Here is a 16,148-nt window from a genome sequence, read left to right as displayed (position 1 = left end):
CGTATATTTGCAGCCTCTTGGAAACTGTCCCGGACTGGTACCTGCTGCCCCATGAGGGGATACATTGTCCCCGCTCCCAGACATTATTCCAGCTGAGGCTTCAAATCCCTGCGCTATCACAACTGTGAGGGTTGACAGTTACGTACAAATATGGCCACAATAATCACAATAATACAAAAAAGGGACACACCATGTTCTGTGCCAAAAAAAGAAAGCAAAGAATTGGCCACCCGGCTGCTGGGTGCTGCTCCTTGCTGTGGAAACCGGGGTCATGGAGCTGGCCTCCTGCCTTTGCCATTGGGGGAACTGGGTACTTTCAGGAATATGTTTGCAGAACTCTGAATTTGCACAAAGGCATACAGATATGTTTGTGCAACAATCCAATTCCATCAGTGAGCACACAAAAACAACAGCTTTTATTTTCAATCCACAAGGAGCAGATGGAATAAAAGGTACAATATCCAAACATCCCTAATTGAAACTGTTGAATCTGATGAAGATGCTGGACCACTGAGTTGTGGTCCTTTCTTTAAGTATAAACTAGGATTCTAGTCCTTGTGATTCTGAGTTAAAGGTCAATTGCCTTATCCCAGGGCAGAGTAGCACGTCCTTTAGCTCATGACCATCAAACTGCTTTCCAAAGATTTAAGAAAAGAGAAATTTCTGTGCCTCTATTTGTTGGGGGCAATTATAGGAGAAGACTGGGTCTCCAAGGACCACTCAATGCTCAATATTTCCCTCCTGCAGACTGCCTTCCCAGGCCGCCTTTATCCTCTGGGGTCCCACAGGTGTGCAGTGCAAAAGACGCACTGCGAGGAGACAGCTCTCAGCATTTGCTGCAAGGCCTTCTTGTCCTTGTGGGAGAACCTGAAAACAGGGGAGCTCTGCTGACCTGACCACCCCCCCCCCCCCGCCACTCTCTTGCAGGAACATTGCTGTGCCCTTGAGCAGAAAGATGGGACTGAGGGAAAAGGCACAAAGGAAAGCGCTTCCGAACCCAGTGCTGGAGGTGTTTTATGCCACACACAAGAAAGGTCCCAAAGAGGTGAGTGCCCTCCTCTTGCTCTCACTGACTCACTCAAAGATGTGCATATGCTAATGATTGCTAATCCCTGGCATAGCCTTTCTCAATCATTGCCCTCAAGATGTCCCAGACAACAACTCCCATTGTTTCCTCTTTGTTTGACCTGCAGCAGTGAGTTCCAACAATAATGGGCATAGCTGCTCAGCCTTCTGCTCAGAGCACAGCTTGCAGCTGCAGTGAAAGAATGACTTACATGCAACAAGCTCACTTTCCTGGAATGCTCCTGCTCCTGGTTTCCTGACCCTTGGGACTCCAGTCATTGTTGGGCTTATAAATAGAAGCTGTTCCTGGAAAGATGGATGGCTCATCTCCCCCATCCTTTGAGGGGTAGCACTCCTGGAAGTGGTGAACTTGAGTCAGGGAGATATGTAAGCATTTATATCTCTTTGCAAAATATTAAAATTTGCCTCCTTTGCAGACCCAAATGTTGTTTCAGAAAATGTTTGTGTATCCCCAAACCTGCAGCCACATTAGGAAAATTTGAAATGTACTTAAATCTTTACTTGAAATGTGCAATCTTTTAAAAAGCCCTGCATTTTTAGACTTTAATACAGGGAGACAAATTGCATAGTTTTTAAAAATTTGTAATACACATGTCCTTGAACAATAGCCATTAATTAGAATGCCAGGGGAAAAAACCCACCCAGCCATTCAGCTCCCTCAGTAACTGGGACCTACCTTGGAGCAAAGTGGGAACCAAGTGCTTGAGGCTTGGAGAAAAGACAGACCGAAAACCAGCCCCTCCAGTAAAACAACTTCCTTCATCCTGACATGGCAGTTTTCTCTGGGAAGGGGTGTGTACGTGTACCCACACACAATCTGCAACCAGGCCCATTGGGCCTGAGTCTTTCCTTGCTTTGCTCGGCATGTTTTCTGGGCCGGGCAGCTGTCCATCAAGTCGTAGCCACGTGCTGTGCTGGAGCTGCACAAACTTTCTGCCTGCTTGTGTTGCAAGGATTTATCCTCCCACATAATGCAGAGATGTGTTGTGCTGAGCTAGGAAGAGGCAGGGGTTGCATCCTTCCTTGGAACTGGCGCCCACAAAGGTGCTGATTTCACACCTGATGCCATCAGGATCTGCTTATGGTCCCAGGCTGATCCTTCTGTTAGGAACTTCCCTGGATCTGCATCAGTCTCTCTCCTTAACAAAGCCACTGGGCCCTGGCTGGCTGCCTGACTTGCTTGACTTCTATGCTGCTCCAAGGTAGGCTGGGCTGAGAGTCTGTGACTGGCCCAAAATCACCAGGTGGCTCCATGGCTGAGCGGGGACTTGAACCCAGATTGCCTGAGTCCCAGGTCTGGCTCTTAACTGCAACTCCACGCTGGCTCCCAGGTCGTCATGGTTTGGGGTGGTGCTGGCCCACCTTAATAATCTCACCTCTGCAAGTTCCAGTGCTATTCCTATGGACACCTCTCTTAGCATCCAGCAGTCTTCCTCTCCCTCCTTGTTGTATTTCTTAATTTTAATTTTTGTAACTTTGAAGTTTTTTTCTAGGAAGCCAGCATGGTATGAAGTGAAGGGACTTAAGTCCTTGGCCAAAGTGCTTTATTTTTAGCCTTCTCACTTTGCCTTCCAGGAAAGGAGTGTTTGCAACCCCTGCCCATGTCAGCCATCTTGTGAGAGTGCCCACAGCGGGCACTCAGAATTCCCAGTGTGCCCAGTGACCCAGAGGTCTCCCGATGGTCTGCGAAGAGGAGTTGGTGCCTTTCAGCAGTGAGGTGCTTGCTTTGTGCTTTGTGGATATGGTTTGTCCCACTTGCTGCGGTGGTCTCTTCCAGGCGGAGCTCAGCAGCCTGGCCAAGCAGTGCGACCTGCAGCCGAGGCAAGTGGAGAGGTGGTTCCGACATCGCCAGATCGAGGACCGTCCCAGCTTGACCAAGAAGTTCTCTGAAGCCAGGTGACTCTGGTGGAGATGCAAACCGGAAGGCGGGAAATGTGTGCCTGGCTCGTTGCTTGCGGCAATTCCGTGTTCCGTCAGAATTCCCAATTCTGCAAATTTCACAGGGGACTTTGCTAACAAAATAAATGTGTATCTTTGGGGAAGCTGCACAGAGAAAGACGCATTTATTTATATTTAAAGGGTTGGATCCAAGATCTGCTTTCTTCTTGAGGAAGGGTTCTGCTTGCAGTCCCCCAGTTTGTTTGTTTGTTTAGAACATTTCTATGCTGCCCCATTTGCAAAAAGCCTCGGGGCGGCTTACAAAACAAATAAATAAACAATCGTACAACTAAGTTTAAAAATCCGGAGACATCTCGGCATAAATATAAAAGCCAATAAATAAATACAATCTACAATTAACAATTAAAATAACTTTTAAATAAAAGGTTCTTGGCCTGGCGCCGAAAAACAAATAATGACGGTGCCAGGCAGACCTCTTTGGGGAGTGCATTCCATAGAATGGGCGTCACCACAGAGAAGGCCCTCCTCCAGGTACTCGCCCTCCTAATATCATTCACGGAGGGTTCCTGGAGGAGGGCCTCTGCCGCTGATCTCAAGGGGTGGGAGGGTATATATGGACACAAGTGCTCCTTTAGATAACCAGGACCCAAGCCGTTAAGGGCTTTATAGGTGATAACCAACACCTTGAATTGAGCCCGGACTTCAATGGGGAGCCAGTGAAGCTGACGGAGGACTGGGGTTATATGATAACAACACCCAGTCCCTGTCAGCAACCTGGCAGCTCTGTTCTGCACCAATTGAAGTATCCGGACTGTCTTCAAGGGTAGCCCCACGTAGAGCACATTACAGAAGTCTAACTGGGAAGTTACCAATGCACATGTCACTGTTGCCAGGCAGTCGTTCTCCAGATAGGGACACAGCTGATGGATCAGCCGAAGCTGAAGGAAAGCACTCCTCGTCACCGCTGTCACCTGAGCTTCTAACGACAGCTCTGGGTTGAGGAGCACTCCCAAGCTGTGGACCCTGTCCTTTAGAGGGAGTGCAACCCCATTCAGGACAAGGTCCAGGTCCTCTGCCCCGAAGCCCGAACCACCTACCAACAGGACCTCCATCTTGTCTGCATTGAGCTTCAGTTTATTGGCCCTCATCCAGCCCATTACCTTGGCCAGGCACCAGTTCAGTACAGCCACTGCCCCACCTGGATTAGTTGAAAACGAGAGGCCGAGCTGGGTCTCATCAGCGTACTGATGACTCTGCAGCCCACACCTCCTGATGACCTCTCCCAGTAATTTCATGTAGATGTTGAATAGCAAGGGGGACAAAATGGATGCCTGCAGAACTCCATGGCATAGCTGCCATAGCGCAGAGCCATAGTCCCCCAGCACCACCTTCTGGAACCGGCCATTGAGATAGGAGCGGAACCACTGCCAAGCAGTGCCTCCGACCCCCATTCCTGCTAGCCTATCCAGAAGGATACCATGGTTGATGGTATCGAAAGCTGCTGAGAGGTCCAGGCGGACCAACAGGGACGCACTCCCCCTGTCTCTCTCCCTGCAGAGGTCATCGTACAGGGCGACCAAGGCAGGTTCAGTACCATACCCGGGTCTGAAGCTGGACTGAAATGGGTCCAGATAATCAGTCTCATCCAAGAGTGCTTGGAGTTGTCCCACCACCACCCACTCCAACATCTTGCCCAGAAACGGGACATTGGCCACTGGTCTATAATTGGTGGCCACCTCTGGATCCAGGGATGCCTCCTTTAGGACTGGCCGGACTACCGCCTCCTTTAAAGGGGCAGGTACCCGGCCGTCCCTCAGAGAGGCGTTGACAACCTCCAGGATCCAGGTCCCAATCCCGTCCTTGGCTTTGTTAAGTAGCCACGATGGGTAAGGGTCCAGTAAGTGTCCAGTTCAATTTTGGACACCCCTAAATCTCACATGAGTGCCCCATTCAGCTGTATCTCCAGACTGCCGAATTTGCAAGGGCTGCAGGGTCTGGGGTGGGACAGGGAAGGAAGTTGACTTCTGTGTCTGCCTGTTGGGGTAGATTTATTCTTTTAAGCATTTGCAATGCGCTTCTATATTTTTACCTCTTCTGAGGAATTTTGGTTTGTGGAACTACAGTCCTCCCAGTGAAACTGAGTTCCTGCATGGATTAGAAATGTGATATGAGCCAATGTGGTCTAGCAATTCAGATCTTGGACTGGGACTGGTTTTCGGGAGGCCCAGGCCTGCATCCCCGCTCAATCATGAAGCTCTCTGGGGGAATTAGGGCCAGTCAGTGCTTTGCAGCCTAACCTCCCCACAAGGTTGTTGGGAAGCAAAATGCAGAGGAGGGAGGAGATGATGGGCGTTGCCTCAGGTTCCTTGCGAGGGCAAGGCCGGGGATCCATGTTATAATTACATAGAAATAATTAAACAGGCAACAAATGAGTGCTGCTGCTTTGCCGTGGGGCTCAGGGCGCACAACCTTTGGCGTTCCCTTTCCACTCTCGGGTTTGATGGTCCTGTTACTCCCTGCCAGATATGCCCCGACCCTTCTTCTCTGTTTCTTTCTCCAGCTGGCGCTTCACCTTTTACTTGACCTCCTTCTGCACAGGCCTGGCTGTCCTGTTTGATGTGAGTCCCCAAACGCTTAAGTTCTACATCAAAAAGAGAGGGCTGGGATGCACTTTTAACAGCTCCAAGCACCCCCATCCCTGCCACGCTGCATGGGTGCTTTCCATTTGGGGTTGCAGGAACTTGTGGGGGGCTGGGGGGTAGCTGGGGGAATCTTGCAGTGACCAAAGGCAAGAGGGTCTTGTGCAGCTATGGTAGCTTTCTCCCAAGCAGGGTTGAGCAGCCTCAGACCCCAGGGGCAATATCCAGCCTTCGTGGGTGCCAGGTGGGTTCCCCAGCAGGCCACACCCCCTCCTTGTGCCCCTCCCCGAAGAACTGGGTTCCTCCTGGTTTTAACATTCATGAAACCTGACAGACAGAGCCTTGCCATCACACGCAGGTTGGGATAAGGCCTTGTCTCTCGTTGTAGAAGTCCTGGCTCTGGGACCATCGAGAGTGCTGGACTGGCTACCCACAGCAGGTATGTAGCAACTGGGAACTGTGAAAGGTAACCTGCATGAAGGTGTGCCTCAGGGATACCTGGGCACACGCACGCCTGTATGCGTCTCAGGATTTGGGGAGCTGTCTGTGGTGCTGAACTGCAACTCTGATTCCCCCCTTCCCCCCAAAATGGGCTTGGCACATTGGCTGGCTTCTTTAAGTTCAGACTACCATCCAGTTCTGATGAATCTGGGAAGGCAGCATGCCACCAAAGAATGGCATGCGCATGCAGCCTTGTGCCATGACTTTCTGACTCATGGTGGGAGTGCAAATGTCGGTCCCTTGTACAGACTTTCTCTCTTGCTGCTCATATTGCCACTCCAGGGAGGCCACTCCTCAAAGCTGAGCTCAGGAGTGGGGAGGTTCCAGGCAGAGCCAAGGAAGGCCTTCTTTGCAGTGTGGAGTTTGTGCTCCAGAGCTCTCATCATGCAAATCCTGGAGCTTCACGTGGTGTGGTTTTCATCGGAGGCAGTATACTGGAGAAACAGATGTGGGAGGGCACTGTCCTGTCCTGTTTGTGGGCTTCCCATGGGCATATCTGCTTGGCCCCATGGGAGAAGAACACCGGTCGAGCAAGGCTGTGGATCTGATCCAGGGCTTCTCTAGTTATGGGAGCCCTGGCTGTCCAGCCTTGCTCCACCTAGAGCATACATTCCAGTCACAGCTGGAATTTAGATGAGAACGTGGCCATGCCCACCTGCAGAGCCTTCTGTTCCATTTGATCCTCCTTCCCTCCCTACACTTTCCTGCTCCCCGGCCTCCTGCACCAGCATCCCATCTTTTCAGAGATGCTTCTTGTCGTCGGAATACTTGGTGAGACACACCCAGGCAAGCTGTGTGGTGTGAACTCAAGATCATCTTGTGTTCCTGATCACCTGTGTGGATGTGGAAGGTGGGCAGCACAGAAAGATGATGGGCAGAGAATGGATGCATCCCCACATAGTGCTGGAACAGAGCTTCATGGAAGAAGCGGGGGAGGCCACGCAAGAGAAGAATGCACTGCCCTGGCCCAGCACAGCCCTGAATGTACACGAGCTGAGCAGGGCTGTTGAGGGCAGCACGCCTGGGAGGGCACGTTCGGAGATGATGGCATGGGACAACAGGCGGGCCCAGACCTGCGGGTGCTTCCCTTTTGCCCGTGGTGCAATGGGAGGATAACCAGCGCGGGCCGGTGGCGGAATTCTGCTGGTGCAAAGCTGTTGTGCATTGTGCTTTGTACAGCCAGTTGTAATCCCAGTGGTACAACCATGGCATGTTCCACATGCGCACTTTATTATTCTGCCGCACAGCTGTTTGCAGGAGCGTGGCAGAGAATTCTTTGTGCAAGGGAATGTTGCAGGAGAGCCGTGCATGAGTGGTTTCGGTTTGCAGAACTGCAGCAAGATATTGCTGAGGATTGCTGTTAGAATCACCTTCTGGAACCTGCTGCCCTCCAGGTGTGCAGAATTAGATAGACAGTCTAGCTGAGGAATGCTGGGAGTTGTAGTCCAGGGTCAAGGGAGAGAGAGAGAGAGAGAGAGATGTTTCTGCCCATGGAAACCAAAAAGAGGAAGAAGGAAGAGATCAGGAAACAGCAACTTTTTTTACACATGAGTGACAGCAGCATTAAAATCGAGAAAACATTATTTAAAACAATATTTTTAAAAATATATTAAAACATAGCTCAAGTTGGATAACAAATGGGTTGGGTAGAAATAGATTACTGGACCAAGTTCCCAGGACTGCAGAGGAACCGTTAGGCCTGTTCAGTATTTCGGGAGGGTATCATATATGGGGAATGACCAGATGTTTCCAGCTTTGGTGTAGTGTATGGGGTTTTTATGAAGTTCCCCAAAAGAGATCATTGTTCTTCCTGGAGTGCTTGCAGCCAGTTCTTCAGTTCCCATGTGGCATCAGCTGTATTTCTCCTTCAGGCAACCTTGAGTGCCATTTTCTTGCTTGAAATGCAAGGCCGTAATAAGATTAGTCTGCAAAATGTGGCTTTGTGGGGCACCTCAGTTCTCACTCACCCCATGACCACAGGCTTTTGGTCTTCACATGTAGCACCTTCCTCAAACCCCTTTCTTTTTCTCTGGCACTGCAGCCGCTGCTGCCCTCCATCTTCGGCTATTACATGCTGCAGCTCTCCTTCTACTGCTCTTTGGTCTTCACCTTGCCCTTTGATGTCAAGCGGAAAGTGAGTCAGCCTGGACCCCGTGCAACCCATGCAACCCCATAGCTCCTGCTTGGAAAATGGCGGCCGGGCATCCCGTTAAGGCATGGTGTTGGTGGCAGGCGGGAGGAAAGACCACACCTTCTTTCCTGGCCCAGTCGGAGGCTCAGAAAATGCTCCCTGCCAATGTTCCCCCTTCACCAAAAGCATCCCGCCAGGGCCACTCCTCTTTCTCCGGGCTGCTGGCAGTGGGCCCAGTGATTAAGAACTCTCCCCTCCCGCCATCCTGGGGCAGGGTCTTGTCAGGTCTGGTCTTTGCAAGGGCTACTTGCAGTGCCCAGACGAGATCCCAGAGGCCTCGGCATGCAACACAGGGGGATGGGAGAGGGGAGGGAGAAATGGGGGGGCTAAGGGGACCTCCTCACTTTCCCCCTGCCCCAGGTTCCCTCCACCACTGCATTGGCCTGTAAGGGGAAGGACAGAAGGCGCTTGATGGGATCAGGTTGGTGAAGAGAGTGCTCAGGGCTGGATGAGGGGGCCGAGATGGGCTGGGAATCGTTCTTCCCATAAGCTGGAGGAGAATTCAGAGCTCACAAAACTTGCCTGCCCCTCCATCTGGGCCTTTGCACCTCCTCCCTGCAGTTGCTTTCACAGGCCAGGTCAAAGGCGGACCCCCCCGCCCCGTGCCTCTCAGTTAAACCCCCATTTGCACAGGGCGAGCTTTGCCTCCCTCCACAGCCGCCTCCTCCTGCCATTCTAGGACTTCCGTGAGCAAGTGGCCCACCACGCCATCACCATCTTCCTCATCAGTTTCTCCTACTGTGCCAACTACCTCCGGATCGGCACCCTGGTCATGATCATCCACGACACTGCTGACTGCTTTCTGGAGGTGAGTGGTGCCTCCCGTACCCCAGGTACCCCAGGGGACCAAGCCCTTCTTCGTGCATTCCGTGAACCCCTTCTTTGAACAAAAAATGCAAGAAAAGCCCTGAGCACCAGACCTCAGGCCCCCAAATCTCACAGTGCTCCAACACCTCTTCTGACAGCCCTTAATCCTGTGCTGAATGTGAAGAAGAACCTGCGCATTCCCCTTTGGGTGCAGTGAATGCCTCAGTCCACACCCATCAGTTTCAATTGGGCCATGACTTCTTATTTCGCTATTTAAAGAAGAGAAACAATGAAGGCTTTCCCCCTCCCATGCCAGCAATGGGGCGGGGGGGCTGTCCAGAGGCTGTTTGCCGAACAATTCCGTGTAGTCTCCCCAGCAGCTTCAGCAAGATCGATGTGCCACACATTGAGCCAGAAATCAGTCGCCTTTTCACTGAAGTCGCTGGTGATCTGTCTACTGAAGGGGGAACTTGTGGAACTTGCAGTTTCATTGTACTTCCAGCTGAACTAAGAAAAGTCTGGCCCCTCCTACTGTCTCTATTTAAATTCCAACAGTCATGGCTCCTTTACAGACCCTTTCCTAGCTTTGAACATTTCCAGCAAATCTTGCAGCAGAAAATGAGAAGTGGAAAGGGGAACTAAAGGGAGGCACGAGAAAAATAACACCCCGTTAATGCCCCCTTTCATGGCCTCCAGTTATTCCGGGAGAGAATTTTTGAAATGTTGGCGCTCTTGTGCTCCTTGCAACCCCACTTTAGTTTCAGCTTCTACTCCCCACATTCCCTTTTCTCTGCAGTCCAGAGCAAGGGTGGAGAAGCACCCAAAACTTCCAGGGCTCTCAGTCCAGACCGTGGTTTATCCGTACAAGCAAGGATTGCAAATGACACTTGAAGGGGGCTAGTTTGCATGAAACATTAACTGTGGTTTGTTCTTGCTTGGGAACAATAGATCTTACAATGCTGAGCTGCAGTTTAGCACGAGGGCACAGAACCCCGGACCCAGCCTTTGTCCTTCTGGAGTCCTGGCTCAGCTTTTGGGGTTTTCCCAGGGAGGCCCATTCCCTTGTCCTGGAGCACCAAGCGTTTCATGGCTTCTTGGTCTCAGTGCCTTCCCCATCTCATTCTGAACTCATGAAGCTTGCTCTCTGCTGAAAGGTCCAATGCGCAATGGCTTTTTATATGTCTGGCCCCACTCCTTTTTCCTTTGGCCCCTCCCATATCCCCAAGGACCGTGCCAGAATTGAGTCTGGTCCTGGAGCTGGAAGACGCTGGCATGCTGACCTGACAGTAATGTTGGGGTCATCCTCAGACCAGCAGAGCCTCCCAGATCTTTGAGTTTTGTCTGAACTGTGATGTTCCGTCTTTCCAGTTGATTATTATTTCTCTTTATTGATGTAAACCAGCACTACAAAATTTCTTTGGTCAGAATTTTGCAGTCTTGACTGCAAAATAATAACCGTATCCTTTGACTGAATCTACTCCTAAGTCTGTGGTCTTCAGCAAAGGTTTCTAACACTGTCATCTAATATTTGACCAGCTTCAGCTTCTTTCTGATCTCCAATGGGGTTCAGCAGACAAGGCAGAAAATTATTACTGAATTGCCCCTCAGAGAGACTCTCTGAATTGCCTGTTTGCAGCAGCAGAAGAAATGCTCCAATTATGGGTTCATTCTAATTAGTTTTTTATGGGCACAAACTTTGGTTTGTGCTTCATTCTCCTTTACTGTTTTCCTTTCTTTTTCCACAGCCCACTAAGATATTCAACTACCTGAAGTGGCAACGTACTTGCGACACTCTGTTTTTAATTTTTTCAGCCGTTTTCCTGTTCACACGCCTGGCGATTTTCCCCTACATGTAAGTATTGTCTCTGGGGTTTTATTCCACTCGCTTTGGGCCATGACTCTTGGCAGGAGTCCAGTCATCTTCTGGGGTGAACGGAGAAATGGAAAAGATTGTGGACCTTTTTGTTGTCCCTTAACCTCTGTGCCAAAGCAGGGAAAGAGAATGTCAATATGGACATTAGACGTGCCCATCTAGAAAGTGGAAAACCCCGCAATTCAAAAAAGCAGGTGCAACAGAGGTGGAAAGACAGCAGTGCCAGCACCTCCTGGAAAGGGCCAAGGCTGAATCCGGCATCCGTATGGGCCAGTTTGGAACTGTGCTGCCTGGGTTTTCCATCCCTAGTTTGGGGACACACTTGTGCATTAGAACGTCTGTTCTAAAGCCGAGATGTGCATCCAAGGGTTAAAAGCAAGCAGTCATTTTAACTGAGAAGCATAAGAGAAATTTGTTTCAGTTCACTGATGAAGAAAATTTACTCTGTTTGCTCCCCTTAATCCGAAATGTGAGTGGAAACTGCCACCAAAATCCATAAAACTTTCATCTTGTAATCCACATTACAGAGAGAAAGATATGTTCAAAAATGTCTATGCGAGAAAAATCCATGTGAAAAATGCTTTTTTAAAGTGTGTATAAATGTGTTTTAAGACATGGAAGAAAATTTTGTTCTTTTCAGTGCATGCCCAAGTAGGGATATCAGAGAAAAGAGTTCAGACTTCTAAGAATCGTAGATTCCACAGTGGATCACTTTTTCCATGCCTCATGGATTCTGTCGACATTTATGTTTAACTTGCTGTAACTTTATGCAAATATAGAAAAATACAGAAAATTTTAAAATATTGTTTGCAATCTGGCACAGACCTGGGTCAAACCTAAGTTTAGGATGGAATTTGGAGAACTTTTATGAATGTGTTTTTAAAGTCTTTCAGGTGTTCATTGATTCCTTAAAAGAAAACTTTCTCCCCCGTCTCCAGGGTCCTCTACAACACATACTACTACTCCATGGAGATTTTCCAGCCCTTTTTTGGTTACTACTTCATGAATGCGCTCCTGATACTTTTGCAGCTTCTCCACGTCTTCTGGTCGGGCCTCATAATTCACATGGTTTATAAATTCTCGCAGTGCGGCACGGTAAGGACAGAAGTTCTGAGGATTGCTTTTCCTCGCCAGTGCCCTGCTTGAGATGATGGTTGTAAGTGTGCAGCTCCCCCAGAACATTTGCAAATTGTCCAAGCCACCTCTCATTGCTGATTCTTGGTTTCATTTGCACTCATGCACATCACTCAAGTGATGGAAGGGGCCTTTTGCACCCCTTTCCCTAGCTTCCCCATTTGCCGGGTCCCAATCCCCGCATGCACCACCAGGACTGAAACCGAACCTGCAAGGACTCGCAAGAGGACCGGGCTGCCTGCTCCGCCTGGCCACCAGGGAAAGCTGTGCTGCTTGGCACACCCTGACCTGTGTTAGAACTCAAGAGAAGGCACTTTGGATCAGAGCCAAGGTCCATCCAGTCCAGGCAGCCTCCTCCCTTGTGAAGCTCCCCAGTCACCATTTATTTATTTATTTATTTATTTAATAAATACATAAATAAACACATAAATAAATACGATTTTTACCCCATTTGATATGGAAAAATGTCTCGGGATGGCTTACAATAATTAAAACAATAATAATTACAATAAAACAGTAATAGTTACAATTATTAAGGCAGTAAATAACAAAATGATAAATAGCATTCATAACCCCAACAAATGCAGCTGTTGATGTTAAAACCATTTAAATCCCCCAATGCTTAAAATGATGGCTGAATAAAATGGTCTTTGCCTGGCACCGAAGGGGGCATAAAGATGGCGCCAGGCAAACCTCTCTGGGGAGCGCGTTCCACAATCGGCGCCACTGCAGAGAAGGCCCAACCCGGGTTAATGACACCCAGGCAGCAAATTTCACAGTCTTAACTATGCACTGCGAAAGAACTTCCTTCTAAACCGTCTACCAGTCAGCTTCATGGGATGACCCTGGGTTTCAGTGCCCTGAGAGAGGGAGAAAATGACTCCTCCCCCACTTTCTCCACTCTGTGGGTAATTTTAAACCTCTCTGTCCTGTCTCCCCTTCCTTGCTTTCTTTTTAAGCAGAACAATCCTGGTTTTTGCAGCCATTCCTCACAGGGCAGCTGCTCCAGCCCCTGCCCATTTTCATTGCCTTTTTTGTATCTTTTCCAACTCAGTAACGTCCTTTTTCAGGCAAGGCAACTAGAACAGAGCACAATACTCTAAGTGTTGCTGCAGCCAGGATTTATACAGGGAAAGTAGGATCTTGGCACGTCTATTTTCCGTTCCCTTCCTAACTATGCCTAGCCTGGAGTTTGCCTTTTTCACAGCAGTCTCACTTGTGGGATTCAGGTTCTTTGTGCCTCTATTAGAGTGTTCCTGAGTAATCTCAACATGCTTAGAGATGATTCCGTTCTATTCAGAAGTCTATTCTTGATCTCCCTCTTCAGCATCTTCTTTGCGAGTTCCCTAATTTTTGAGAAGTTTCCTAGTTTGAAGTGAAACACAACTGGGTTTGACCTCTTGAGCAGTCTTCCTGCTAGAAAGGTAGGAGCAAACTGGAGCAGGGCAGGAGCAAACAGCAGGGCTGGAGCAGGGCAGGAACTGGAGCAAACTGGAGCAGGAGTAAACTGGAGCAGGGCCAGAGCAAAGGTAGGAGCAAACTGGAGCAGGGCAGGAGCAAACAGATAGCAGGGCTGCAGCTAACTGGAGCAGAAGCAAACTGGAGCAGGGCTTGAATAGCATTGCTGAAGTCTGTACTCATGACTGCCTGGGTCAGGGTGCAGAGTGCAGTCTCAGCAAACTGAGCACTCAGGATGTGGCAGCAGGTTAAACTTCTGAGCAGCAGGACCCAGACACCTTAATCCAAAGTATTAGGCAATGTCCAATCTGAATTCCAAGCTGATAGCAGATGAGCACAAACCAGGAGTTACAGGCCCATACAAGGAGAGGGCACCTTTGGAGCAAGCGCAGGTGCAGGCACAGGCGCAGGAGCAAGGTCCAGGTCCAGGCGCAGGCGCAGGGCAGGCCCAGAATGCAGGGCTATCAGGCAAGGAGTTGCATAGGAACAGAAGTGTCGCTCAAGTCAGGAGCCCTGCATTGTTGAGGCAGTGCTAGAAGGAAGAGCCCATTCTTATACAGCTCTTCTCTCAGGGCTCCCAGGTGTGGCTCATATCTGATGGCTGCAGTACGGTCCAATCCTGCAACCCCCAGGGCTGTTATTCAGGCCTTTAACCAGTAGACGGAGCCCTGAAGCTGCCTAAGGTTCTGACAGGCCCTGGTTGGTTGGGCACAAACTGTGTGGGAGATGGCGCCTCCTCCAGGGCTCAGCCATGAAGGACTTGACACCTGCCAGAGCTGGAAGGTGCATTTCGCCAGCCCATGTGTGGGTAGCTGAATCTCTGATTTCATCTCCCATCCTAAGACCACCCTGAGCATTCTGGCCTGGGGGACAGTGGCATACTCCCAGGACACTCCCAGTGGGCAGGGATCTGGATGGCCTCCTGGCCACTGGCCCCAAGATCCACTTGACTTCCTCTCCCCTGGTTTTTCCAGCGAGCGGTGGGATGCATGTGGGGGCGAGGGAGGGCAGCCACAAGAGGAACCAGCTGCCAAAGTGTCGGGCATTTGTTTTCTCTTGCAGATGGAGAGGGATCTGAGGAGTGACCTGGAGGAAAGCGAGAAGAGTGAGGAGGATTCAGGGCAGCAGAAGGAAGCCAAGAGAAACGGGACCCTCCGCCGTGAGCCTGGCCGCAACAGCAGCGCTCGGCCCAGACGCCCCGCTGTAGATGAGTGGCTGACACCGGCTGGCCAGCAGGCGCACCAAAGCGAGGCCACTCCAGTGGGCTCCACCAACTGCATTGCACTCCCGACGGCGCCTGCGCCGCAAGCTTGCTGCTCGTAGTGCTGGAAGGGCACGACTTGAGCCTCCTGGCTCCCCGCAGGAACAGCTAAGCCAAACCTGAGATTGTGCTGTTTTGGAGCCTGTTATAGTCACTGTTACTCCTACTGTCTTGAGGTTGAGGGAGCGGAGGGGCAGCAAGATGAATCCTGAAGAATGAGGACCATGGCACCTGTCTTTGTCGTCTGGCCCTGATCCAGGCTGAACACACAGTGCCCATCAAATAATCACTGGGATGGTTTGGTCGGTTGGGTTTTCCAGCAGCCCAAAAGCCAGAAGTGGACATGCAAATGCAAGCAATTCCAGTTCACAAATCTGGGAGAATGTGGGTGGGTGGGGCAGAGGGCGGGAGGGAGGAGGGAGGGAGGGAAAGGCAAAACTGGAAGACAATGATGCCCACGGAAAGGGCAGAGGCTCCGTTTTGGTTGCCGAGGGGACACGTCTTAAAGTGGCACAGTTGTTGGGAGAGCAGGGTGTGGGATTCACAGAGAGGGGCCAGACCCAGAAGTCAGTGGGTGCTGTTTGAAGGCTTGCTGGGTGCTTGCAGCTCCAATCCCACCTGGGATGCAAGCGAGCTGCTTGCTTCTCTCTGGAACATGATGGGGGAGGGGGAGGAGGCAGGAGGACGTGCCAGTTAATTTTTAGTGGCCTATTTTGTGGGAAGCACAATCAGTTGTTGAGTGGGCCACTGGCCTGGAGACAGGTTGCCCTGCTAGCCCACCCCCATGCCTGAAAAGCTGGGGAAACGGCACCTTCTCCCAGGTGAGGACTGGGGTGGGCCCCATTCCAGTTGTGGTTTCAGCTTTCCCGTTGTGGCACGCCCCAGTGACCTGGACAGCACCTCAACCAGCTGCTGGAGGCAGCAACAATAACTGATTCCAAAACACAAAACCCATCAGTTTGCTGTTCCCTATTTTAACTAGATTGCCCCATCATCTCTGCAAAAGACCCTGAAGCAACAGAAGGTTTTGTTTGTGAGAAATGGAGATGATGGAGTTGCTTTTGCTCTCTCCATACACCCCATGAGCCTGATTCGTTTTTTAGAAAATGCAGCCTGCACTTGCTCTTTTTAACATATTTGGGCTGCTTTAGGTGGCAGTTTGGAGTGCTATGGAAGGCCTGAATAAGATCCAGGCCTGGTCCAAACCCACCAGGATGGCCTCAAAGACAGGAGGCAGTGTCTTTGCTTTGCATTTTGATAAGAACACTGCCTCATTCACCGTTCCGGGATGAATTTGCC

At 50.3% G+C, this 16,148-nt stretch overlaps 1 protein-coding gene across 4 annotated transcripts in view; it reads left to right on the top strand.

Annotated features, from left to right (window-relative positions):
* The window catches only part of CERS4 (ceramide synthase 4), a 51,479-nt gene extending 36,246 nt beyond the window's left edge, over positions 1-15,233 (top strand). For all 4 annotated transcript variants that reach the window (XM_044419083.1, XM_044419084.1, XM_044419086.1 and 1 more), the window contains 9 exons: positions 928-1,045; positions 2,864-2,982; positions 5,546-5,603; positions 6,013-6,063; positions 8,167-8,259; positions 8,996-9,124; positions 10,869-10,975; positions 11,935-12,091; positions 14,651-15,233. In XM_044419083.1, the coding sequence (XP_044275018.1) occupies positions 928-1,045; positions 2,864-2,982; positions 5,546-5,603; positions 6,013-6,063; positions 8,167-8,259; positions 8,996-9,124; positions 10,869-10,975; positions 11,935-12,091; positions 14,651-14,911 (1,093 nt within the window). In that variant the 3' untranslated portion in view covers positions 14,912-15,233. The remainder of the gene's footprint in view (positions 1-927; positions 1,046-2,863; positions 2,983-5,545; positions 5,604-6,012; positions 6,064-8,166; positions 8,260-8,995; positions 9,125-10,868; positions 10,976-11,934; positions 12,092-14,650) is intronic.
* Positions 15,234-16,148: the final 915 nt, after the last annotated feature.

Source organism: Varanus komodoensis, unplaced genomic scaffold (assembly GCF_004798865.1).
Source record: "Varanus komodoensis strain SLA01 unplaced genomic scaffold, ASM479886v1 scaffold99, whole genome shotgun sequence".
Classification (NCBI taxonomy): Eukaryota; Metazoa; Chordata; class Lepidosauria; order Squamata; family Varanidae; genus Varanus; species Varanus komodoensis.
This window is presented reverse-complemented; position numbering and strand designations above follow the sequence as displayed.